Source organism: Dendropsophus ebraccatus, chromosome 2 (genome assembly GCF_027789765.1).
Source record: "Dendropsophus ebraccatus isolate aDenEbr1 chromosome 2, aDenEbr1.pat, whole genome shotgun sequence".
Taxonomy (NCBI): Eukaryota; Metazoa; Chordata; class Amphibia; order Anura; family Hylidae; genus Dendropsophus; species Dendropsophus ebraccatus.
The window spans coordinates 73,874,446-73,899,816 of NC_091455.1; the positions used below are offsets into that span (position 1 = coordinate 73,874,446).

Below are 25,371 nucleotides of genomic sequence, written 5' to 3' on the forward strand. Positions count from 1 at the left end.
TTCACCTTTCTTCTATTGCTGAAAACTGTCCAGCAAAGTACATACTCCTCTCTGTTATGCAATTACATAGAGCTAGTGCTTGTACTGAAAAGGCTGGAATTGTTCTGGACTGATGGTTTACAGAGTATACTATTATACATGGCATATGGCGGCAGACAGAGTAACTGGCGCACTGATGCTTAACGGCCCTGACCATGGCAAGTGGTGAGATATTTGAGGTATGCCCTAATTTACCTGGGACAATGTAAACCATCTCTAGCAGGCATAGACGTTCAGCTTACAGGTAAACTCCCTCCCTCCTGCACATAGAACAAGCTAAACCCCACACCCACCTTCTGTGTTTTGTCTTTCTGTGTGTGTTACTAGAGACAGATATTCCCAAACAACAGGCAAAGAACAGCAGATTGCAGAACAATGAGCCAAGACTTTAATGTTTTATTTCTGGGGTAAGGAGTCATTTTAAGTAATAGGTTAGAAACTACATAGGCCACAAAATTGGGTAAGTTGTTTGAAAGGACAGTGACCAGTTTAATAGATAGCAGCTAAATGTATGACAATGTGCATATCATTCAATTGCTCCAAAAAATAACAACAATAGCTATAACTGAACAATTAGGGTAAAAGCACACATTTTATATCACAGTAAAAATAACCAATGAAAAAATTAGATAATTTTTACAGGACCTGTACATTTCAAATGATAGTATTTTATTCTTTCATTACATAAAACATTACAATATATACAATAAAAAGCTGAAAAAGAATTAAGTGCAAAAAGGTAATACTGTACAGTTAAAAAAAAGCTTTTCAAGCAACTGTAAGCAATGCCAAGATTTGCTTCTTCACTTTTTGTTTCTTGTGTTATTGAAATATAAAGCTCTAAGTAAAGCTTTATTTTTCAGGACCCTCCTAGTAAAAGTGAAGACAGACATTTATGGAAAACACCTTTCCCAGAGCAAAGGGTTTTGTCAATGCTATAGGCAGGCAGCATTGAAACTGAATGAAACCATATGTTCATTGCAGTATTTATACAGAAAGAAGACAATAAAAATGTAGATCTTACAAAGCTTGCCTTGGCAGCAAATTGTTGTGTCTGCCGTGCATCTTTTTGTCCCATTAAAACCTACCTGGAAAGCAGATTTCCTTCTGAGTTCATCCTCATCCTTGGTTTCATCCTCCTCTTCTTCTTCACTATCCGTCTCAAATAAATAATAATCACCGCTTCTGACCACTAAGTGAAATAAAGCAGTTACTCACTTCTAGCACAGATACATAACATATCACTATCACCACCAATAATATTCTTACTTAGATCGTACCACTACAGCATGTACTGAACATGTGCAGGCAGTGAATATATAACATAGATTTCAAGTGCATCAACACTGGTCTTAACTTCAGTAGAAAGTTTCATTGCAACTGTCCAACCCCTCAGCAGACAAATTATCAACTTAATTGTGAACATGAATAAACTTGGCTACATCGTATACATTTTAAGTTTAAAGACCCGAGTGAGTGAAAGTCAGATTAATGCCTGTAAATTAAGAAAGACCTTTTTCGCCTCCATGTTAGTAAATATATTAAATAACCTATGTCTTATATCCTTGAGCAGAACCTTTATTAACTGCATTGACTATTGTTTCACCAAGCCTAAGAAAACACAAAGATGGCAAAATGAAAGATGGTGAGCATTATCCAACAGCAGCCACTTCATTACTTTTTATGTACAAATACAACTACTAAAGTAATGTGTGGATTTAAAGTGTCACTGTCATTACAACTTTCAAAATCTATAAAGCAAGTTTGCAATTTACATTCATTATTTGTTTTAGTTATCACACTGTAAAACAAAGCTACTTTGTCAGGTCCAGTCAGGTCCAGTCTCAGCTTTTTAGTCTTGTGCTGGTTTAAAAAAACAGGAGACTTAACACATGAGGTCTGGTCTGTACGCTCAGTGCATCCGTCAATCAAATGACTGCCTTCTCTGTGAGTGTACAGATGAGCAGAGAAACACAGGACTTCCTAGGAAGTCTAAACATAGGAAGTGACGTTCTCCAGGATAACTGAAAAAATATTAATGGATGTAAATTGCAAACATGCTTTATTTCACATCTACTGTTCATTTAGATTTTAAAACTTATAATGACAGTGACACTTCAAGCTTAAAAAGGTTGTCAGGGGATAAAAAAAAACCTAAATATGGCTGGGGGTGATGCAAAAAAAGAAAACAAATACCTTATACTCACCTCCTCTCTTCCCCCTTCACTGCCGCTCCAAGTTTCCAGGTTCCTGTATTGCATCAACCACCAAATTAACTGCACCACTCAGCCAATCAATGGTTGAGGTGGGTCACTGCAGAGTCCAGTGATTGGCTGAGGGGGGCAATTACTGTGAGGAAAACACATCACAAAAACCAGGAAGAAGCGATGACAAGAAGGGAACAAGAGAGTCTGAATAACAGCGGTAAGTATGATTCTACTTTATTTTTTACAACATCCCAGCTTTATTTTCAAACAATTTAACCCCATGTACAACCCCTTTAGCACCCAGGTAACAATCACTGAAAGAAATGTGAGAAATGAACATTTTGCCCTTATTATTTGTCATTAATTCAACAGAAACTGATCAGCAGCAGTAAGTTGTGTGCGTATGTGTGAGGATATAACAAGGCTGTATTTTGCAGTGGTGTAATTTACAGGAAGTTAGTAGATGCTGGTGTAAAAAGTTCATAAATAAAGCAATGTACAGCATGTTCTAGGCATAAGGTTTCTGGTTAGTTCTAAAATAAATATTGCACACAGAGTGCAGACTGTACATGTGTATGAAATAACTGTACTAGCTTTTGTTTAGCTGACCTACTACAAATATTAGTCATATTGAGAAATCAAGTTACATCAAGCCATAAAGCTTATTTTAGAAGATTACTTATGGTGTGTTCCTATATATCATGTGGGTCCAGCTGGACTCAACTGATGGAGAAATTAGCCACTCTGTCTGACATCCAGAGTCACAATTGAAGCCACCAGATACAAAACTGACCACTGGAAACTATGAGATCTATCATTCCATTACTAGCCAGAAGGACAAGAGATGAGAGGGCCGAACATATGTAAAGGGCCCTTAAGGTTATGTTTACGCAGTGTATTTTGGAACTCATATTGAAATGGGAAGCAATTGTTTTAGGTCCCCACTAAATTTCATTACATGAAATCATAAAAAATATGTTCGGTTGTTTTACAAAAGAAGAGTACCTTGCAAACTGTATATAAGCATTTGCTGTAGCCCAAAAAATAAAACAAAAACTATCTGGGGAAGAAAAAAAAGATCTGAATGCAAAAATAAGAGTAAAAAAATTACAGAAAAAAATTATATATTATGGTGTATATATATATTGTTTCTGATTGGATGGTTAGAATATGTACCGTAATAATAATAAGAGCAAAATGATAGGGAGATGTTGCAGAGGGAAGCAGTTCATTTGGGCAATGACGTTGAAGGACAGGATTATTTGGGCACCAGTTTCTTTAGGATGTAGTGTAATGAGATTGAATTAGAGTAAGAACACAGGGAGTGATACAAAACATGGTGTAAGCTTGCTTTCTAGAGATTATAAGCAGGAGACTAGGTAAGGCTGGCGTCAACTGGAGGCTACTAGCCACCCTAGGTTTACTGAACCTAAAGTAGTAGTGGCCAAATATCCTGAGCCCAAATCACTGCTGCCCAAAACAACTGAGCCCAACAGTCTATACCCAAATATCAGTGCTAGTGATACCCATTGCAGAGTTGGTAGAGGCTATTTCCTTATACTACAGATGAATTATATATTAATAAGAGTCATATGCATTATGTGAGTATTCTTGAATATGACTCTTAAAAATACATTTTAGAGAGACCTTTTTAATTTTCTAAACCACATCGAGTATAAATATGACAAAACTTATTGACACAAGTTTATATGATCAAATATGATCTATATTGTTTATGAATGCACATTTATATATGGTAACAGTATAATTGCAATATAGTCTGCCATGTTTATACTGAACAATTTACAAGAACCCATTGATTGCCAAACTACAATACATAAAGCAGTGTTTTCTGTAGCGCTTCTTTTGGCAGTCAAGGGGAGCATTTTTAAGGAACTGGCCTTTATTTTTCATGTTCTCTAGTAATACAATTTTTCCAGTAGACAGTAATATGCTTAAAGAAGAAATACCCCCAAGATCCAAGACACTCCTGTGGCCTAGCCTAGTAAAAAGCGAGAAAATGGTCTTCCAGAACTATAATATTACATCAGTTTGATTGTGACTGCCGGCACTCTCACAGATCAACTGGTTCTCCAACAATCACCACACCATGCACCACCCACTGATCAGCAGGCGTGCTGGGAGTCAGCCCCCACAAAGCTTATGTTAAGGGCCTATATACATCAATATTAGAGTCTAGGATGACCTCTAAGTATTACAAAATGGTACCCTGTCACTTTCTGTTCTCAAAAAGACCACAAGTTGGAGATCCAGATGTTGGGTGCAATTCTACTTCAATGGAGTAACCTGGGACCAATAAAGCCCATCTAATGTAATAACATCGTAATAATGAAAACATTCCTGGAACATTATAAAATATAGGCCAATGTCACCATATACAAATGAGACTGGTCTCTTCAACAATATTGTTTGGTAAATTAGAACAGAGAATCACTCTGCACAGTTTGTTTGTGACTCCACATACTTGGCATATTAATACATTTAATTCTCAAATGAGTTCTCTAGGAAAGAGGTGTATGAACAAGGTGCTATATTCTTTGAGGGCAAAAGCACAGCCTTGTCATCACTAGTGTCTGCGCTTGACTGCGCTTAAGCAAAAACAACTGACAGACACAACTGCGGTATAAATGTAACTGTTATTTCAGGTAAGTCTCAGGATAGGTGGTCTTGTATGCAGAGTGAATGCAGACTAACCTATATAATGGCTCCTGTACACTTCATGCTCACCAAAAGGGAATCCTGCTTCCTAAGCACCCTGTCACAAACCCTCGGATGTTTCTGTAGCATAAAGAGCAGTACTGAGCAGGCTAAGGGCCGTATAAGACAGCCCAACCTTCAGGATAAGCGAGCGCTGATCAGCTGTATTGGTGCTTGCTTACTAAGCCTATTACGTGGCTCAATTAGCGATGTCCATGCAGTTATTATTTTAATGGGATACTCCGATGTCGGTACCTCTCCACACTCTCCCATACTCTCTTGCAGTGTCTCTGCATCCCCTGCTAATTGCAGCCAATGACACTTTCACAGACAAACCCATCTCAGCAGTGACAGCCCACTCTTAGCCAATCACTGATTGAGACAGGACAGAGCCCACCATTGGCTGAGTAGGCTGTCACTGCAAAGACAGGGTAGTGAGGTGTCGGCAGTGGCTGTAGTCAGCAGGGGACTCAGAGACACAGCAGCAGTACCCCTTTAATCAGCCATCAGCCAAACATCAGCTATTACAAGACTCCTTGGTCTAGTTAACCAGTAACTAGTATGCAGCTGTTAAAATAGTCAATACTAGAGGAGAGTGAACCTCAAAAGCTTGAGCATGCTTGGGTTTGTCTGAACCTGAGAGTCCAGCATTTGATAACCAGTGCCTGAAGAAGTTGAATGCCCCCCTAAGGCTGCCTTAAAACAGGGATACAACCATAGGATGTATCCATGTTTTCCTGGACTCCCTTGGGCTGCATCCAACTTCTTCAGCCACCGGTAATCAAATGCAGAGCGTACCCAAAGTTTACTCATCTTTAGTGAATAACGTGTACCAAGAATAATGCTATACCCTAACAGAAACTGCCACAGGACCACCCTGGAGGTCTGTACTGATCTCAGTGGGTAAGCAGACCCTGATAAGTGGCTCCTCTGGTGCAAGCCATTAGGTTTATTCAAAATGAAAGCCTACATTTTATTCATTCAACAAAGAAGGTTCCAGATGTATTAACCAAAAGTATTTCTACGGCCTCATTAACGTAGTGGAGACCATAACAGTGCCTCCGTCAGATTGGTATAGGTAGGTATTTTTTTCTTTTAAAGTATGGAATAACATTATAGACTACGCTGTTCCATACAAAAGTACAGTAAAAAAGGACACAACCTGCTACGCTTGTACAGTTGTCTATACAATGGAATATGGCACAACCCTCTGTCATGTCGAGAGAACCTCCTAGTATATACCTGCAAATTAGGTATCTTAACATGATGCAAACAGAGCAACCTGTACTGCAGCATCAGAAATCTGGGCCAGCTCTAAGCTAGCTTACATTTTATCTAAAATGTTATGCTATCAGGCTTAAATTGTAAATAAAGGAAATCGCTAAGCAGCACAACTGTGATATGATCCGCGGTTCCAGCGGAGAATCCAGACCAAGGATTAAAGTAGCTAGTTCAATAGTAAATAGTCCCCAGCACACAAAGTAAAGTGAAAAAAATCTTGTGCGTTTATTGCATCTTTAGTGCAGTAACAGCAAACGACATATGGCACGAACGCTGCGTCTTGCCATATGTTGTTTGCTGTTACTGCACTAAAGATGCAATAAACGCACAAGATTTTTTTCACTTAACTTTGTGTGCTGCGGACTATTTACTATCAGGCTTAAATTGTAATAAATATGGTGTAAGAGGGTGTCCACGTCCCCTTTGAGCAACCCCCTTCCCCCATGCTAAGCCATGTTACATTCGGTGTATGTGAAATCTTATTAAGCAATTTTCTTAACCTTCTGTGGAGACACAAAGAATAAACCATGCATTAAAACAAACAGATGATTCTGGTCAAGGATATAAGGCCTAAATCCATGTACTTGGTAAATGATCAAGAAAACCTACTGGAAGCATGATCAACCCAAGGCCGCCACCACTGCTTTTTTTTGCCCTTGGCTTTCTCTTTTCCTGCTTCTCCTAAAATGAAATATGTTAATACATTAATGGAGCATACATTGTTAAGAAGACGTTCAACATTTCAGAACACAGGTCACATATTGGTGACAATTAGAGATCAGAGTTCAGATTAGAGTTCATCCGCACCTGAGCGTTCAGCATTTGATTAGCGGTGGCTGCTGAAGTTGGATGAAGCCCTAAGGCTATGTGGAAATCATGGATAAAGTCATTGGCTGTATCCATGTTTTCCAGACAACCTTAGAGCTTTATCCAACTTCAGCAGCCCCAGCTAATTAAATGCCGAATGTTCGGGTTTGGATGAACTCAAGCATGCTCAATCCATTCACATGTGTTACTGCTGCATGTAATACAGACAATACATTGCGTTTCCTGTCTATTATGTGCGCATTTTATTTAATTCGAGGGTTGGTAAGTAGCGAGTTAAAGGGATTTTCCAGTCTGATGGATGGGGTGTCTGACACCTGGCACTTCCATCTATCAGCTCTTTGAAGGGGTTGTGGCATTTGTGTGATCATCAAAGCCTATGCAATGTGTACTTCTGCTTGTCCTTACACTTTCTCGCCATCTTCTACATATTGCCATGCTACATCTACACATCTACGTTTACACAAAGATCCATTTTTGTGAGTGCAGACGCTTAATTATAGCTTTTTTGTATTGAAATGATAGACCACATTGTATTGTCTATACATCGACAAAATATCAATGTGCAAAAATGTGAATATTTTGTTATTTCCTAGTTGTTAAATGTTTCATTGCAGCTGAACCATAAACCCTTCCCATATAAATGTACTGTACCTTCATCATCCTCCTCGTCATGTTTCTGAATGGCATGTCCTTCTCCTGACTCCTGCGCAAGACTTAACATTTTTTCTTTACCTTTTTTATATTTTTCTTGCCTGGCTTTAATGCGATCCATCCTGGTAAAATTGAAAGTATTATGTATGACCTAAGTATTTTAGGCATGTGATGCATAAAAATATTCTATATATATATATCTAAAATATAACATCCAGTGATATGTGTAAGTCACAACATTCTGACAAAGGCAATGTTCACAGTGTAATTTAGAAGGAGAAAAATACATGTGTATATCATGGTGGAAATGCTACACATGAACTTTAAAGGTAACAATTTATAGGCAATTGCTGTTACAGCTATAAATAAGCTCCTATATGTACCCCAGCACTGTTTCTAGGAAAAAGGATACGTTATAAGCATAACTTATGTATGCCAAAAAAGTGCTTTTTTATAACATACTCATCAAGTCATGTGAGCCGTCTGGAGCTCCTTAATAGTTATGGCTGGTGGGAAATCTTACTGGCAATCACGCCTCCGTGGCAAGAGGTTTTAACTTTATTTCAATTTATGTTTATAAGAGTTCACCCCAATACAATATGCACAGAATACACATCACAAAACAAGTAACGTCACTTCTTTTTCCACTTGAAAAAATTACATGTGCAACGTTATACCACTATTGAGTTTAATGTAACACAATGGGAAAGCATTATGGATGTAAAATAGGTACATTTGGAAGTACTGTATAATACAAGCGTTTTAAACTTTAAATTCACCTGAAAATACACTGTAAATTTCTCCTTATAACTTAAAATAAAAATTAACCATATTTCAGAATCTCAGAAATAGTGACATATGTCAGAATTGTACAATATTTTAAGGGCCCTTCTATTAAGTGGAATGAAAAAGGAGAGATGTTCACATACTGTCTCTTCAGCTGATCCATTGATTTTTTCTCTTCTTCAAGTCTTGCCTTTACAGCTTTCACAATAGTAGCCTGAAAAAGTTCGGCCCCTCTAAAGAAAAGATGAAGCAAAGTAATACAGTTTGCAGTTTTCCATTAATGCGAGTGGTCAGTACATCTTTATTTGTGAACTAGGACCTCAAATCCTAATTTTTAGAGAATCATATTGGGCATTTTACCCATTTTACTGTTTCCTATAAGCCATGCAATGTTCCCTGGAGGAAAAAAAAAAATCTACGTAAAGTTACTGTCCTCTGGATAGATAAGAGCTTACTCTCTAGTGCCCCCTTTTCAAGGTAACGCCCTTGTTAGTTAATACTCAGTAACATAAAGAGCCTTAAAAAATAATCGGACTCTCCTCCACAAGGAAGAGTACCCGTCTATAAACATGGCTGTCTTGACACTCTTGCCCCTCAGGTGCTGGTTGGTTCGGAGAGATGCCTTTAATGCAGGGTTGGGCACTGACTTACAGGAAATCTATCCTCAAAGCAAACTATTTCCCCTCTAGAGAGAACCTATTTGCATACCCATTTTAGGGAAACTGTCTTCTCTAACCTAATGCAATGTATGCCATTAAAGGCATATACACAGCTTCAATGAGAGTTACACAATCTGCCTAGCTCCATAAGCTACACTGTTTGTGTAACTCCCAGAGTGTGGCTTATGGGCTATACAAGTTGAAAAACTCCTGTTAAGTCAATTAGATTTATACAAATTACTTAACTCGCTAGATTCAGCTGTTTTCAGTTATCTTCTTAACATTGTTTTTTTTCCCAACCTTTCACCATTTATGTAATGACTAAGAAATTCATTTTTTACTTCTCCAAACAATTAGCATATAATTTAGTCATCCAATCCCATTTCCTATCAGCCTAGTATAAACGGGTTTATCACATACCTTGAAGCAAGAATCTGAGATGATTTGATATCAGCAACTACATGTAGGAAGTAATAGCTCATGAATACTCGTCTTTGCAATAAAAGAAATGCAAAACATATGCTGTCCCAGATGATACCAGCCTCACCACTTGGTAACTGACAGATTTTCTGATCCTTTGCTAAAAAGAAGTAAAAAAATAATAATTTTTAATAAATAAATATATCAATAAAAACCTGTTTCATGTTCTGTATACGGAATAAATCTGAGGGGCAGAAATTTGTTTTTGCTCCCATATCTCTGGAGGCTAGAATGCATGGGGATTGTACGTTAACTTATAGTAGTGTGGCATTCCAATGGGTTGTCTGGTTTCCTCTCACACTTCAGATTCCTATGAAATTGAATCTAGTATGTGTCTAGGATAGGAAAATTAGATTCATGTGTAAGTGCTAAACAACAGGATATAAATAGACAAATGGAACACAAAACAAATAATGTAATTTCATACTGTATCAACCAATCAATAAAACTATTGTGTTCAATTAGATCAGGGGTGGGGAACCTTTTCCATGTTGAGGGCCGGTCGGGCATTAATAAAATAATTTAAGGGCCGCATACCATGTGCGGCAGTTAGTAGCGTGTTTGCAGCACCCGGGGCAAGGCAAAGTATTGTTCCCCTAGTGCCCCTGCTATTGTAGTTAACCCCCCAGTGCCTGTCCCTTGTAGCCTAGTTAACCCCCCAGTCATGTCCCTGGTAGCCTAGTTAACCCCCCCAGTCATGTCCCTGGTAGCCTAGTTAACCCCCCCCAGTCATGTCCCTGTTAGCCTAGTTAACCCCCCCCCCCAGTCATGTCCCTGGTAGCCTAGTTAACCCCCCCAGTCATGTCCCTAGTAGCCTAGTTTACCCCCCCAGTCATGTCCCTGGTAGCCTAGTTAACCCCCCCAGTCATGTCCCTGGTAGCCTAGTTAACCCCCCCCCCCAGTCATGTCCCTGGTAGCCTAGTTAGCCCCCCCAGTCATGTCCCTGGTAGCCTAGTTAACCCCCCCCCAGTCATGTCCCTGGTAGCCTAGTTAACCCCCCCAGTCATGTCCCTGGTAGCCTAGTTAACCCCCCCAGTCATGTCCCTAGTAGCCTAGTTAACCCCCCAGTCATGTCCCTGGTAGCTTAGTTAACCCCCCCAGTCATGTCCCTGGTAGCTTAGTTAACTCCCCCAGTCATATCCCTGGTAGCTTAGTTAACCCCCCCAGTCATGTCCCTGGTAGCTTAGTTAACCCCCATCAGTCATGTCCCTGTTGTCTAGTTAATCACCATCAGTAATGTCCCTGTTGCCTAGTTAACCCCCAGATAAAAAAAAATAAGCATCCCACTCACCTTTCCTCTGCTCACACGCTGTCCAGGTCCTCTTCTCCCTCCTCTCTTCTGTGCCCGTCTTCTCCTGCAGGCGGCGCGCGATGAAATGACGTCATCGCGCGGCCCGCAGGAGACGGAAGACGTGCGCCGCTCTAGTGGGGAAGGAGCCGGCACAGACAGCATCCTCCTGGCAGCTATCACAGACACTGGAGGATGCTGTGTGCAGCGTCTCCTTCCCCTCCAGGGCGGTGCGTGTCACAGGGGAATGAATTTTTGGAATGAAAACTGCAAATTTTTTTACTAGTGCTGGATAACTCCTTTAAGCCCTACTATAATGATAACATGGCTTATGCTATGTTTCCACAATGTTTATTTAACATAAAAAAATCCATCTTTAAATAAAAACTTACATTTTAAATGATCATAATCATTAAAACCATCTGTCTTTATCAAAAGACCACTATTTTTCACATAAAAAAGTTGATGTGGGAACATAGCCTTACAGTGCTTTTTGGCCCTAATTGCAGACTATTAAAACCATCTCACAAAATGTTACTAATAAAATCGCACTGTTGTTCGTTTAGTACACATAGTGCAACAACAAGCAAGAAACCTAATATTCTTTCCCCACCCAGCAAGTTTCACAGCCGACCCCTTATCTGATGAACAGGACTAGTGCACAGAATTTGTATGCCTCAGCAACTGCACCACCAGACGTAAGCTGTTTCTTGCTCACTGTGGTTGCTGACAATTGGTTGAAAATAAGTGGAGTTTAAAGAGGAATTGCTGCTGATTCTGTGGGTTTGGAGTGACTGATATATTGTTGTTTTTGTGCAATTGTGTGGTGTGTATTGCTGCAGCGCATAGATAGATTGTACCATAGCTGCTTAGTTAAACAGGTTTAACATTTTTTTTTTCTCTGGTCTGCTCTGCACCTGGGGGTGGGGTTAATTGATCTCAGGTGCTTAAATCAAGGCTCAGCACTCACTGTGTGTGCTTGCTCACTGTGGTTGCTGACAAGTGGTTGAAAATAAGTGGAGTTTAAAGAGGAATTGAAAGAAGGAGTTTCAAGTTCTGGTAAGTGCTAAATCTCTTTCTTTTTCACAGTTTTTTTGCACTGAGGATGATGGCTAGTGAGATGGAGGGTTTCATTCAGTGCGCAGTCTGCCGCATGTACCCACAAATGGAGCAGAAGTTCCAGGGTGAGTACCGCTGTGACAGATGTGAGCATGTTGCCCATCTAGAAGCTCGAGTTAGAGATCTGGAGAAGCATATTGCAACACTGAGGGAACTTGGCCACCTTGAGAGGGAACTTCGGCTCACTGAGCAGGAAGTTAGTGGGTTAGAGATGGAGGGTGGTGATGTAGATCAGGAGGCCCAAGTAAGTAGCTGGGTTAATGTAGTTAGAGGGACCAGTAAGGGATCCAAGAAAAGGAAGGCCACTTCTCCTACTGTATGCCCAAGCAAAATTGCCAAGTTAGGTGATGATGCAAGGGCATCTGTGTCAGAAATGGCAGCTCTAGTGGAACCTGTTCTCCCTAACAGCCGGGGGAGCAGTCCAACTAGTAGTGGGCGGGATGGTATTGTAGGTAGGCCTAGACAGTTAGTGGTTGTAGGGGATTCTATAATCAGGAAGACGGATAGAATAATTTGTCGCCAAGACCGCTTCAACCGAATGGTTTGCTGTCTCCCTGGTGCCAGGGTTCGGCATGTGGTGGAAAGGGTGGATAAATTACTTGGGGGGGGGGGGGGGGCTGGGGATGACCCAGCTGTCATGGTCCATGTGGGAACCAATGACAGGATACAAGGTAGGTGGAGGTTTATTAAAAATAATTTTAGAGAACTAGGTGCTAAGTTGAAGGGAAGGACCTCCAAGGTTGTATTCTCTGGAATACTGCCTGTGCCATGCGCATCGCAGGAAAGACAGCGGGAGCTTAGGGAGTTAAATGCATGGCTCAAGTCGTGGTGTAGAGAAGAAGGGTTTGGGTTTTTAGAGCACTGGGCTGAATTTTCATTGGGGTACAATCTGTTTTCCGCAGATAATCTGCACCTTAATGGAAGGGGGTCCGCTGTGCTGGGGGAGAGAATCCTAGAAGGGGTGGAGAGGTTTTTAAACTAGGGATGTGGAGGGAGGACAATGTAGTGTGTAATATAGTGGCGGATAGGTTAGAAAGGGGACAGAACATTTAGGTGGGAGGAGGAGGGTCCTGTGAGGGGAGGATAAGACCAGTGCATAGGGAGATCCATCTGTTGCGGATGAGCAGTGGGGATGATTGTAGCCACAGCACAGTAATAAATCCTACTTCTTATAATGTAGCGGTTAAACTCAATGGTAATATAAAGTGTATGGTTACTAATGCCAGAAGTCTAGCCAGCAAGATGGGTGAGCTAGAGGCCTTGGTTCTGGAGGAGTCCATTGATGTGGTTGGTGTGACTGAGACATGGCTGGACTCCTCACATGACTGGGCTGTCAATATTCAGGGATTTGCGTTGTTCAGAAGGGACCGGGTGGGCAGAAGGGGAGGAGGAGTATGTCTGTATGTCAGAAATGATATTAAAGTGAGTGTAAAAGATGCAATAGTGGGCGATGACTGTGATGATGTGGAAGCATTCTGGGTAGAACTACAGAAGGAGGTAAAGAGTGAAAAAATTATTCTTGGTGTTATCTATAGACCCCCCAACATTACTGAGGAGGTAGATGGCCAGTTGAATAGACAAATAGAGCGGGCTGCCCGGGAGGGGACAGTAGTGGTAATGGGGGACCTCAACTACCCAGATATAGATTGGGGTCACGGTTCAGCTAAAACCACAAAGGGGAGGGAATTTCTTAACCTCCTGCAGGATAATTTTCTGGGCCAGTTTGTGGAGGAGCCAACTAGAAGTGATGCCTTGTTGGATCTGGTTATTTCTAACAATGCTGAGCTGGTTGGGGATGTCACTGTCCATGAACACCTGGGGAATAGTGACCACAATATAGTGACTTTTAGCTTAAAGTGTAGAAAAGAAAAACATGTTGGGAGGGCAAAAACTCTTAATTTTAAAAGTGCCAATTTTCCTGGGTTAAGGGCAGAACTTCAGGGCATAGACTGGGAGCCGCTGCTGTCGCATACTGATACAGCTAATAAATGGGAAATCTTCAAATCCACATTAAATAACTGTACTGCCAAATATATTCCTATGGGTAACAAATATAAACGGTTAAAATCAAATCCCACATGGCTTACAACCGAGGTTAGAAGGGCTATAAATGAGAAAAAAGGGGCATTCAAAAAATACAAATCAGAGGGGTCAGCTTTAGCCTTTAAACATTACAAAGAAGTCAACAAAACCTGTAAAAATGTAATAAAAGTAGCAAAAATTCACAATGAAAGGCAGGTAGCTATAGATAGCAAAAGAAACCCCCCAAAATTCTTCAAATATATTAATGCAAAAAAACCAAGGTCAGAGCATGTAGGACCCCTAAATAATGGTGACGGGGAGTTAATAACTGGGGATCAGGAGAAAGCTGAGTTACTTAATGGCTTCTTCAGTTCTGTATATACAAAAGAGGATGGAACTGTGGTGGGTGGGGCCAGTACTGAGGTGGGTGGGGCCAGTGCTGCGAACACATGTAATGTACTGAACTGGTTTACTATAGATATGGTCCAAGATAAATTAAATAAACTCAATGTAGCCAAAGCTCCAGGGCCTGATGGATTACACCCCAGAGTTCTTAGGGAATTCAGTTCTGTAATTTCTCTACCCTTGTATGAAATATTCATTGATTCTTTGCTTACTGGTATTGTGCCGAGGGACTGGCGTAAGGCAAATGTAGTGCCGATTTTCAAAAAGGGCTCTCGAACTTCCCCAGGTAACTACAGACCTGTAAGCTTAACGTCCATTGTGGGGAAACTATTTGAGGGGCTTATAAGGGACTACATCCAGGAATATGTAGTGGCTAATAGTATTATAAGTGATAACCAGCATGGTTTTACTAAGGACAGAAGCTGTCAAACCAACCTGATCTGTTTCTACGAAGAGTTGAGTAGAAGCCTGGATGGGGGTGCAGCTGTGGATATCGTGTACCTGGATTTTGCTAAAGCGTTTGACACAGTTCCTCATGGACGTCTGATGGGTAAGTTAAAGTCTGACGGTTTGGAAAATTTAATGTGTAACTGGATTGAAAACTGGCTTAATAATCGTACCCAGAGAGTGGTGGTCAATGATTCCTACTCCGAATGGTCCCCGGTAATAAGTGGTGTACCCCAAGGGTCAGTACTGGGCCCTCTTCTGTTTAACTTGTTTATTAATGATATTGAGAATGGAATTAACAGCAATGTTTCTATCTTTGCAGATGACACCAAGCTTTGTAGTACAGTACAGTCTATGGAGGATGTGCAGATGTTACAGGATGACTTAGACACACTGAGTGTTTGGGCGTCCACTTGGCAAATGAGGTTCAATGTGGATAAATGTAAAGTTATGCACCTGGGTACTAATAACCCGCATGCATCATATGTCCTAGGGGGAGTTACTCTGAGAGAGTCGCTGATGGAGAAGGATCTGGGTGTACTTGTAGATAATAGACTACAGAACAGCACACAATGTCAGGCAGCTGCTTCTAAGGCCAGCAGGATATTGTCATGCATTAAAACAGGCATGGACTCACGGGACAGGGATATAATATTACCGCTCTATAAAGCCTTGGTGCGGCCTCATCTGGAGTATGCCGTCCAGTTTTGGAACCTGATTCATAAAAAGGATGTTCTAGAGCTGGAGAGGGTACAAAGACGGGCAACTAAACTAATAAGGGGAATGGAACATCTTAGTTATGAGGAGAGATTAAAAGAATTACATTTGTTTAGTCTGGAGATGAGACGTTTAAGGGGAGATATAATTAACTTATTTAAATATATAAATGGCCCCTACAAGAAATATGGGGAAAAGATGTTCCAGGTAAAACCCCCTCAAAGGACAAGAGGGCATTGCCTCCGCCTGGAGAAAAAAAGGTTCAATCTCCGGAGGCGACAAGCCTTCTTTACCATGAGAACTGTGAATCTGTGGAACAGTCTACCACAGGATCTGGTCACAGCAAAAACAGTAGAGGGCTTCAAAACCAGCCTAGACAAGTTCTTAGAGCAAAATAATATAAATGCATATGTATAGAACCTATCACCCCTCCCCCTTCCCTGTATCCATCCCCTCCTTGGTTGAACTTGATGGACATGTGTCTTTTTTCAACCGTATTAACTATGTAACTATGTAACTATATGTAACAAGCTGGAGACCAACTCTGGATGTCCACTTAAAGTTAACAGAATTGTTCTATATTACATTTAATTACTTACGGATATCATAACCTTTAACGGTGCATGCCAGGCTGAATGCTTGAATTAACCAGCAACTGTTTTCTATCAGCGAGTCTATGTAGCCACATGCCCCTATCTGCAATATAAAGCATATTATTTTAGGCTGGGAAAAGCAGGTGCAAATATATTATAGATTGTGTGAATGTGAAGCATCACATTTCCAATAAAAAAAGAGTAAGGCAGGGATGATGTTCAACACCAGATCATGATCATGTCTGTATATTCCCTTAAAGTGCTGACTAGAGATGATCGAACATAGGGAAATCTTAGGTTTGATCGAACATTTTCAAACGTGCAGCATTTGATTCCTGATGCCTTCCTGGTTCGTGGGGAAGGAGGAGACAGCCCGAGTACCGCCTAGAATTCTGGGATACAGCATTGGTAATAGGCTGTATCCCGGAATTCTAGGCAGTACTCGGGCTGTCTCCTCCTTCCCCACGGACCAGGAAGGCATCAGGAATCGAATGCTGCACGTTCGAAAATGTTCTAGTTCGATCAAATCTAATATTTTCCGATGTTCAATCATCTCTTGTGCTGACAACATAATATGTTAAAGTGCTGACAGCACAATACTTAGAAGTTTAAACTATATCAGAGTAAAATAAAAATATAGGAAAATGCAGTTTACATGGCTAAATATAAGTAAAAACCCAAAGCCACACATGGCTTGCAAGTCATTGATTGGGGAACATTAATTTAGAGCAAGAGCTGAGGTGCTGGATAGGATTTGGGCTTTCCTTGAGCTAGTTACTTTAGTCAACATATGACTACAGAGACATATAAAATGGGAGAGTGGTCATGTAGCATATCAATGAAGACCACAATTGTCTCAGAAACCGATTGCCACAATCAATATTTGTGTTTCAAAAGTAACTAATACAGAAAGTAGCTTTGTGTTCAGCTTCAGCTCTGTGTTCAGCACCATGGACAACTCATTAAAAAATGTCAATAGCTGTGCATCACAGGAACATTCCCAGTTGTTGTTGCTACTTTCTCTGTTAATAACTTTTGAGTTTGGTGAGTTGATTGTAAGCTTCATTGATCAATGTAGCTATTACAACAATACAAGGGATCTAATTTGAAAGTATGGAAGCACTTACCGACAATATGTTTTTCATGGTTATAACAAAGACATTGTATGCTATTAACCAATCCCAGTAACGTAGGATACTTCGTATAGGCTTTAGCAGTAAGTCTCCCCCAAATAGCAGGAAGTAGAAACAGGCTACCAAATAGCCCATGCAGAATATACTGATTCTTGTAGTTCCCGTAATGAATATAATGGTGAGGACAAACCAGAAGAGGTAACTGAATATGATCACTTTGCACATGTCCAGGTAAGACCTACAAAACAATGAATATTAAAGATGGATATGCATTATAATGAAAGTCCAGTGGATTATTCTGTGAAAATAACTACAATGCTTCTAACTACTTAAAGGGGCGATTCTACGATTAAAAGTTATCACCTATCCATCACCTATCCATCATGATGATGATGGTCTAACCCAATGAACCCCTGGAGAATAGTCAATTGTCTCCCGAGTGACTAGAGTCACAGTACACCCTATTTCTTTTTTTAAGGGCCTTACAAACATTGCCAAAAGCTAAACTGAACTCAGCTATGTTTCAGAGTCTCAGAGACAGTGAATGAAAAGGTGACTGGGAATGTGCGCTGCCACTCCATTCACTTGAGGGACAACTGACCTCCATTCTCGTGATCAGTGTGGATCCCAGTGGCCAAAAACATTTGGTTATCCCCATTCTGTCATTACCACTATATATTTTCTATCTTTTATATCAGCTTTCCAACTTCTTATGAACATGATACAGACACTATAAGGTATGTTTCAGGTGGAGATCTGAGCAGTATAAAAGGTGTATCAGTTATCTATCACTGCATGGACTGTGCACTCTATATACCTGCAGTGGATAAAGTCAGGTACTGGATTGTGTTGACTAAATGATGCCGCATCAAGATTCATACATATCTCCACATTATCCCCTGCCATGATCCGAACCGCTGCCTTATTTTCATCCTCAAACACTTGCTTTTGAAGAGATGCACAAAGCAACAGCATGAAGTCATCTGATGGATAGACAGAAAATGATATATAACAGCCATACATTACTAATACATATTACACACATTTAAATAGAGTCAATGTAGTGAAATAAGGCAGTGCTCAGTGACATCACTCATCTCTGAAGTGTGCCGAATGAAAATGCATGAAGAGGGATGGGTAGGCAGGTGGATCAGTGCACCAAGGGCTGTAGTACCGCTCCCACTGAACAGAACCGAACCAACTGGTTAGCATAATAATAAAATGGAGGATTGCACAAAAACAACACTGTAGATGAAAGTAAGACAATTATCCTCTTTCTCAGAGTCCTTGGCCCTATGACCAGGTAGACCCAAAGTAAAGCATAAATGTGGTAACTTTTTTTAATAAAAAAAAGTCTATTTTAATGCTAAAATGCATTTGAATAGAGATTATAATGACTATATCGTACTTTGTTCCACACCTGGTCAACATGATATTGTATATCTAAGGCCTTGCCCACATTCTCCAGCCTATGAGTCTATGAGCCTGGACAGAAAATGTGGAAAAAAAAGGTCATGTACTATTTTTTGTGGTCTGGATTATCAGCCCCACATGGAACTGTAAAAAAAAATACAGATGTATGGTCGAGGCCGTAGACATCAATCAGACCCATTGATATTCAAAACTACGGACATAAACAACGGATGTGTGGACAAGGCCTAACAATTGTGTCACTGATGTTGCTCTTGCTTGCTGCTTTACAGACTTATATCAGGAAGACAAAGAACCAATTCTACACTAAGTACCAGACATTAGAACTTTACAGATGGCCTATCACTTATGTCACAATGCTTGAATGGCCACAAAATGTCACAGAGCTAGGTCAATGTGAGGGCTAACACTAACTCACGGAGGCATCAAAATAGCTAATGCAAGCGAAATGAACTATAAGCACTCCTATAAATGAAACTATAACATATACACTATATGCTACCTAAACTATTGGTATAATGTTATAGAGCAGAAGAAGCTGAGCTGATTAATATATATCTTTATGGGAAAAGATTCAGTATAACATGTAACTTATTGATTAAAATCTCTGATGTTTCCATGCTAAAGAGTCCAGTCCATTGAGTGACACCGCCCACTGGACTCCCTAACTAGAATGATCAGGGATTTCAATCAATATGTTACAAGTTATACTGAATCTTTTGCCATGAAGATATATATCAATCTGCTCAGTTTTTTCTGCTCTATAATATGATGGTGATTGATAACATAGCATTGTCTAGGTGACAGGTTCCCCTTAAATAAAGCCATGTCCCCTTTTTCCAGGCTGCATTTACTAGGAGGCATATGCCTCTTAGTAAGGCCGACCAGCCCTGCGCCTAGAGCATGCATTGCAAGACAAATCTACACCTGCTCGAGCAGAAGGTGTAGAGTTGTATCAAGATTTAAGAGCATCAGGTTACCGGTAGAAGGTGAGAGAGAGCTGCAGCTAGGCCTGTGGGGAACTGGGGGTAGGTGTGTAAAAAAAAAAAAACTTTCTATTTTTCTATGGCCTCATCAATAAAAGTTTGTTGTCAACCAAACATTTACTACATACCAGCAATTATTATATAATAGTAAAAGCTCTTTTTCATCTCAGTGTCGGTGCCAGCCAGGATATTCAGTGTGAACATTATCGACATGCTTAGATGAATGACACATATATATTAGAGATCAGCCAGTAGTGAAATATTCGTCTTTCGAGAATTCGATTCGAATAGGCACCGATATTCAACTATTCGAACGAGTATTCAATCCCATTATAGTCTATTGGAAAAAAAATTGCGGCACTTGGAAATCAAAATTCGACCACTTGGAGGTCACCAAGTCCCCCATGAAACCTCCCTAAATGATGCAAACACCTCCAGAATGACACTGGGACATTAGGGGGAGCATGCCTGGGTGCACCCAACACCCCAAAATCGCAGTATAATGCCACTCTCCGCAGCTGCGAAGGAAAAATATTTGCGAACGCTTTACGAATATTTATGGCAATGTTTACACATTTCGTTCGTATTTCTCGCGCAGTGTTACATACATGATTCCAATGTGCGCCCGCAGAGCGTCATTGTTATTCGCACGTATCACGCGTAATGCTGTACGAACGTTACTGGAACAGTATGTAAGACGTGCCTTTTTCTGGGCTACTGGAACAATATGTATGACGTGCCTTTTACTGGGCTACTGAAACAGTATATATCAGGTGCCCTTAGTGGGCTACTGGAACAATATGTATAACGTGCCCTTAGTGGTGTTAAACAGGGACACTATAAGTCACTTGTACACACAGGGTACTGGAATGAATACACCTGCATATTCTGGAATGTTTCCCGCATATTCGCCTCACTACTCGATTAAATTCAAATCTTTCGAATACCGCAATATTCGATCGAATTCCTACTCGATCGAATTGTATTCGCTCATCTCTAATATATATCATAACAGGTATAACAGTAGAGAAAGAGCAAGCTAAAACACCAGAATTATATGCCAGTGTGCTTTATACTGCTAACTTTCATACTTACAAATGAGGAATAGGGGGTTAGGTCTCACAATAAAGTCTGGAAAGTATAACCATTTAATTATATTGGAATTAAATTTGGCTCCATGGTGTCTCCAAGGGTAGTCTAAGAAAAGAGATAACACATTTAAAAACAATTATTTCTTGGCATAAGAATCCCTTGGCAAAATAAAAAGAGCAGCTCTAACACATACTTATGGATGAAAGATGATATTTTACCTTTACATGGAGCCGGAGGAATGCCAATACATATGAAGTACTGGAATGTAATAATACAAGCGAGAAAGCAGCAATATTTATGCCAGATTTCTGCGATTGCTTTTCTCCTGCGTCTGTACAGTACGGCAAACAGCAAAAATCCATGGATCATGGCAAAGAAATCCATCCTCTGGCCGATTACATTAACAGACAGTAAGAAGCAAGTCTGGAAAGAAAAATGAAGACTTTGTATAATACTGCATTAGCTTCTGAAGTGTAAGGTGTTATTACGGAGTGCCAGACGGACAAGGATTTACACTTTGTCTTTGTTCCCAGGGTATATTTCTATCTAACTCATTGTTGCCAGGGGAAGACACGGCTAGCCAGATACTTCCTCTGCAGTGCTACATTTACGTTTACAGCACAGAAAATCCACATAAAGTTGTAACCATTAGGCTATGTGCACACTATGTAAGAGACCGGCCATTCCGTGACCAGGTCACGGAACGGCCGGTCTCTGAAAAGATCATCCCGGTTGGTACTGCAGTACCGGCCAGATGATCTTTCGGACAGCAGAGTTCTGATGCGCGCACATCCATTTGCGCCCGCATCAAAACTTCCCAGAGCACATAACAGAGCGAGCGAGCGGCCGGAGTCGTGAAATGACAGGGCTTTCTGCGACCGCTATTCAACGGCAAGGGATCCCGGCCGGAGTGTATACCAGGTGTATACACTCCGGCCGGGATTCCCTCAGAAGGCAGCACAATGTGAGTTTCGTGGGAATCACGGCCGTTGTAACAACAGCCGTGATTCCCACAGAACTTACGTTGTGTGAGCATAGCCTTATACTAGAAGTAAGTGTGGCCTAATCCTGAATTTGTTTTTAAATTGAATAATAAAATCCTGCAAAGACATATAAATAAATAATTCATTTTCTAAATTGTTGACTTTCCCATATATTTTGTTTTTATGCAGGTTATCTTATCCTACAATGGTTGAGTTCCCCTTTAAATGCTTTTTACAAAGGCTTACCTCCATACCAAACTTGTAGAAAAAATAGTTTATGAAATACTTGGCACAATTTATGAGCCCGTCATCCAAGTGCTGTCTTGTTATATCATGAAATATTGTTTTTGTGACTGGTGCTGTCAGATTGTTTCTACACCTGTAATATTCCTGATGCCGGTAGATGGTCACTTCAAAGGCTAATATGAACAGCATGAGTAAATTATTCTGTAAGAAAGAAGAAAGGGAAACGTGATATGTCTAATTTATCCTTTTTCTGTAGTTATTTTAATTACAATAATCAGCCCAAACAATAAAGTGTTAGTGTCACTTGTCAAAATTTCAATGTAATTCAGACATGTCAAAGGTTTAGATTGCACTGGGTCTTAAGCCCCTATCACACGGGACGATGCAGAGAAGCAAACGAGCACCGACCTGTCAGGTCAGAGCTCACTTGCAACTTGTTCCCTGCTCACAGCTGGCGCTATTACACACATTCGCAGTGAGCAGGTAAGAGCCGGGGAAGGGGGGGGGGGGGGGCGGTTACTGCCTGGGTGATCGCTAGATCGTCCAGGCAGCCCTTGGAAGATAGCGGCAGTCTGATGCTGCCGCTGCCCCTATTACACGGAGCAATGGCAGCATATCGCTGCTATCAGGGTTGTTCAGGTTTCAACATGTTGACAACGATCAGCCGACATTGTGCATGTCCTCGGCTAATCGCATGGCTTTGGCAGGTTAGAAAATCCTTGTTCATCAGCCACACATCTCCATGTATAATGAATGATGAAGGTACATACCAATGTGATCATTCATGAAGCCCTGCCTCCTGCCTGTCCGATCATCGTAAAAGCTTCTTGAACAAGTGCTAAGTAGTGAGATTGACACTCATATCCTGGTAACAAGCTAATAAACAGCTACATATACATGTATGCTATATTTACTATTTCTAGTCAACTAATAAAATGAAATGATTTGAATATGCATAAAAGAAATGCTCATTACCCTTAAGTATGAAAGAAGAGGCACAGACTTTTTCAGTCCTACCCATCCAGATGGATCAATGGGACCACTGTAGAGTAGTGATTTCTGAAGGTCCTCTGTGTTGACAATATTTGTCTGATTGGGAAAAGGCTAAAGAATAAAGACAAAAGATACATATTATACAGCAGATTAATATCCCAATACACAGAATATACATTTTATGCATAAAGCATATGTCACTGTGACTATTGTTGTTCGTGTAATGTAACTTACCATGGTACAGTTACTGGAAAAGTTCAGTGGTTCAATGGTTGCAAGTTGATACAACATTTTGCATACAATGATCACACAAGTCCAGACGGTGCAAACACTAGATGCCAATGGACGTAATTGAGCGAATGGTAAGGCAAACGCCCAGGCAGTCAGAAACACATAATTGAGCAATGATACCTATAGCCAAATAAGAAGAAATATGAAACAATTATTATGCAAATGACAATATTAATGAAAATGACATTTAAACATTTCACAGATAGTATTGTTCTGTCAACCGTCAAGGGGAAAATACTTACACCAGTTTCAAAGCAAAGAAACAAAGAAACAAAAGGCCTTCTATAATAGTTTGGCTTTTTTTCCCTCTAAATAGCCTGGACACTGCCTTTGCAGTATAGGTTACATATAATTACATAGTTAACTGATTGTAAGTTGCACTGATGCATGTTACCTGGTAGAGGCTAGAGAGCCCAGTGTGCAGCTGTGAGCACTTGTGGCATCTTGTCTGTCTTTGTGTTGGGTGGAGGCAGTGTTTGTGTGTGGATGTATGGATTGGATTTGGTGTGCACATACTCATTTAACCCCTTGAAGTCGCACCCACATCATGTGATGGGGAGGGTATGTGTGAGGGTATTTACATTTTTGTGGGCGCTACTAAGGCCCTGTGATAGGTCCTCTATAAGTTCTAGGAGTGTACAATATTGTTATTATTGCTCTTTATGTTATTTTTTTTACATACAGTATGGCTTTATTAATATTTTGTGTCAATTTTCAAATTGTATATAATATGGTAATGTTATTGTATAATGTCTGCAATTGTAATTAGCATAGAAAAATAGACACATGTTAACATAAAAAGACCACCTGCTCCTTCTAGCCTGCCCTTATAGAATTTGTTACAAGCATCTACTACTCTTTCAGTAAAGTAATATTTTCTCATGTTACTTCTGATCTTTCCCCCAACTAACCTCAGATTGTGTCCCCTTGTTCTTGTGTTTAGTTTCTTAATAAAAACACTTCCATCCTCAACCTTATTGAGTTATTTAAAATATTTAAAGGTTTTAATCATGTCTGCCCTTTCCTGTGTTTACTCCAGACTATACAGATTTAGTTCTTTAAGTCTTTCTTAATAATATTATGCTTGCCACCTTCCTCTATTTTTGTAGCCCATAATATTTTATCAATATACTTTTTTATGTAAGGTATCCAGAACTCGACACAGTATTCCAAATGTGGTCTAAAGAGGGGAATCACAATTTCCCTCTTCTAACTGGTTATACCTCTAGATATACAGCTCACCATTTTATTAGCTTTATTTACCACTTGGCTGCACTGGTGACTGATTTAGAGTCTGTTCAAATTTACTGCCCCTAAATCCTTCTCTTCAGAAGTCTTTGCTAGTATGTAACTATATGCCTCAAGGTATGTTCAACTACTCTTTTCTGTATAGTGATATTACAGGTGTGCTGAAGCATATTGCAGAAACATGTTTAAATGGCTTTCAGAAAAGAATGGTATAAAAAAATGGCCGGATTTTGCAAAGGCAGATCGTAAATAATGACAATGTTCATTATTTGGACAGCCATTATTCTATACTGTGTGCGCTGCCATCCAATTTCCCATTGACTTCAATTGTAGTGAAATTACGGCCATATTTCACCTTTATTTTACAGTTTGTAAACATAGCCTAAGGCTTAAAACACACAGTTGCAAACTTCCTTTATATCACATATACTGTTGATTTATATTTTGAAAGTTATAACGACAGTAACACTTTAAAGTCAAGACACACAAATACATAAAAATTGTAATATTTCACAAACAAAAGTTATACCTCTCTCAAAGTCACATAAATGATGTAAGAAGTGACTATTTTTGTTATATGAAGTTCCAGAAACCACCAGGCAAAGACTTGCAACTTATGGAAATATTCCAAAAACTTAAGAAAAAGGACTGTCAAGCGGTCAATAACTAGATGCCATTTATTCCTAGAATCTATAGAAAAAGGATTAGAAAAACAAAACACATTTCAT

The 25,371-nt window shown here is 40.1% G+C and overlaps 1 protein-coding gene across 8 annotated transcripts in view; it reads right to left on the reverse strand.

Moving 5' to 3' along the window:
* Nucleotides 1-25,371, reverse strand: part of PIEZO2 (piezo type mechanosensitive ion channel component 2) — a 239,562-nt gene that overhangs the window by 42,496 nt on the left and 171,695 nt on the right. For all 8 annotated transcript variants that reach the window (XM_069957790.1, XM_069957784.1, XM_069957789.1 and 5 more), the window contains 14 exons: nucleotides 25,173-25,333; nucleotides 23,339-23,515; nucleotides 23,087-23,215; nucleotides 22,112-22,312; nucleotides 21,101-21,305; nucleotides 20,886-20,987; nucleotides 18,191-18,356; nucleotides 17,368-17,611; nucleotides 16,247-16,343; nucleotides 9,590-9,749; nucleotides 8,654-8,743; nucleotides 7,725-7,846; nucleotides 6,855-6,926; nucleotides 1,128-1,231 (listed from right to left, as the gene is read on the reverse strand). In XM_069957790.1, coding sequence (XP_069813891.1) covers nucleotides 1,128-1,231; nucleotides 6,855-6,926; nucleotides 7,725-7,846; nucleotides 8,654-8,743; nucleotides 9,590-9,749; nucleotides 16,247-16,343; nucleotides 17,368-17,611; nucleotides 18,191-18,356; nucleotides 20,886-20,987; nucleotides 21,101-21,305; nucleotides 22,112-22,312; nucleotides 23,087-23,215; nucleotides 23,339-23,515; nucleotides 25,173-25,333 — 2,030 coding nt within the window. The remainder of the gene's footprint in view (nucleotides 1-1,127; nucleotides 1,232-6,854; nucleotides 6,927-7,724; nucleotides 7,847-8,653; nucleotides 8,744-9,589; nucleotides 9,750-16,246; nucleotides 16,344-17,367; nucleotides 17,612-18,190; nucleotides 18,357-20,885; nucleotides 20,988-21,100; nucleotides 21,306-22,111; nucleotides 22,313-23,086; nucleotides 23,216-23,338; nucleotides 23,516-25,172; nucleotides 25,334-25,371) is intronic.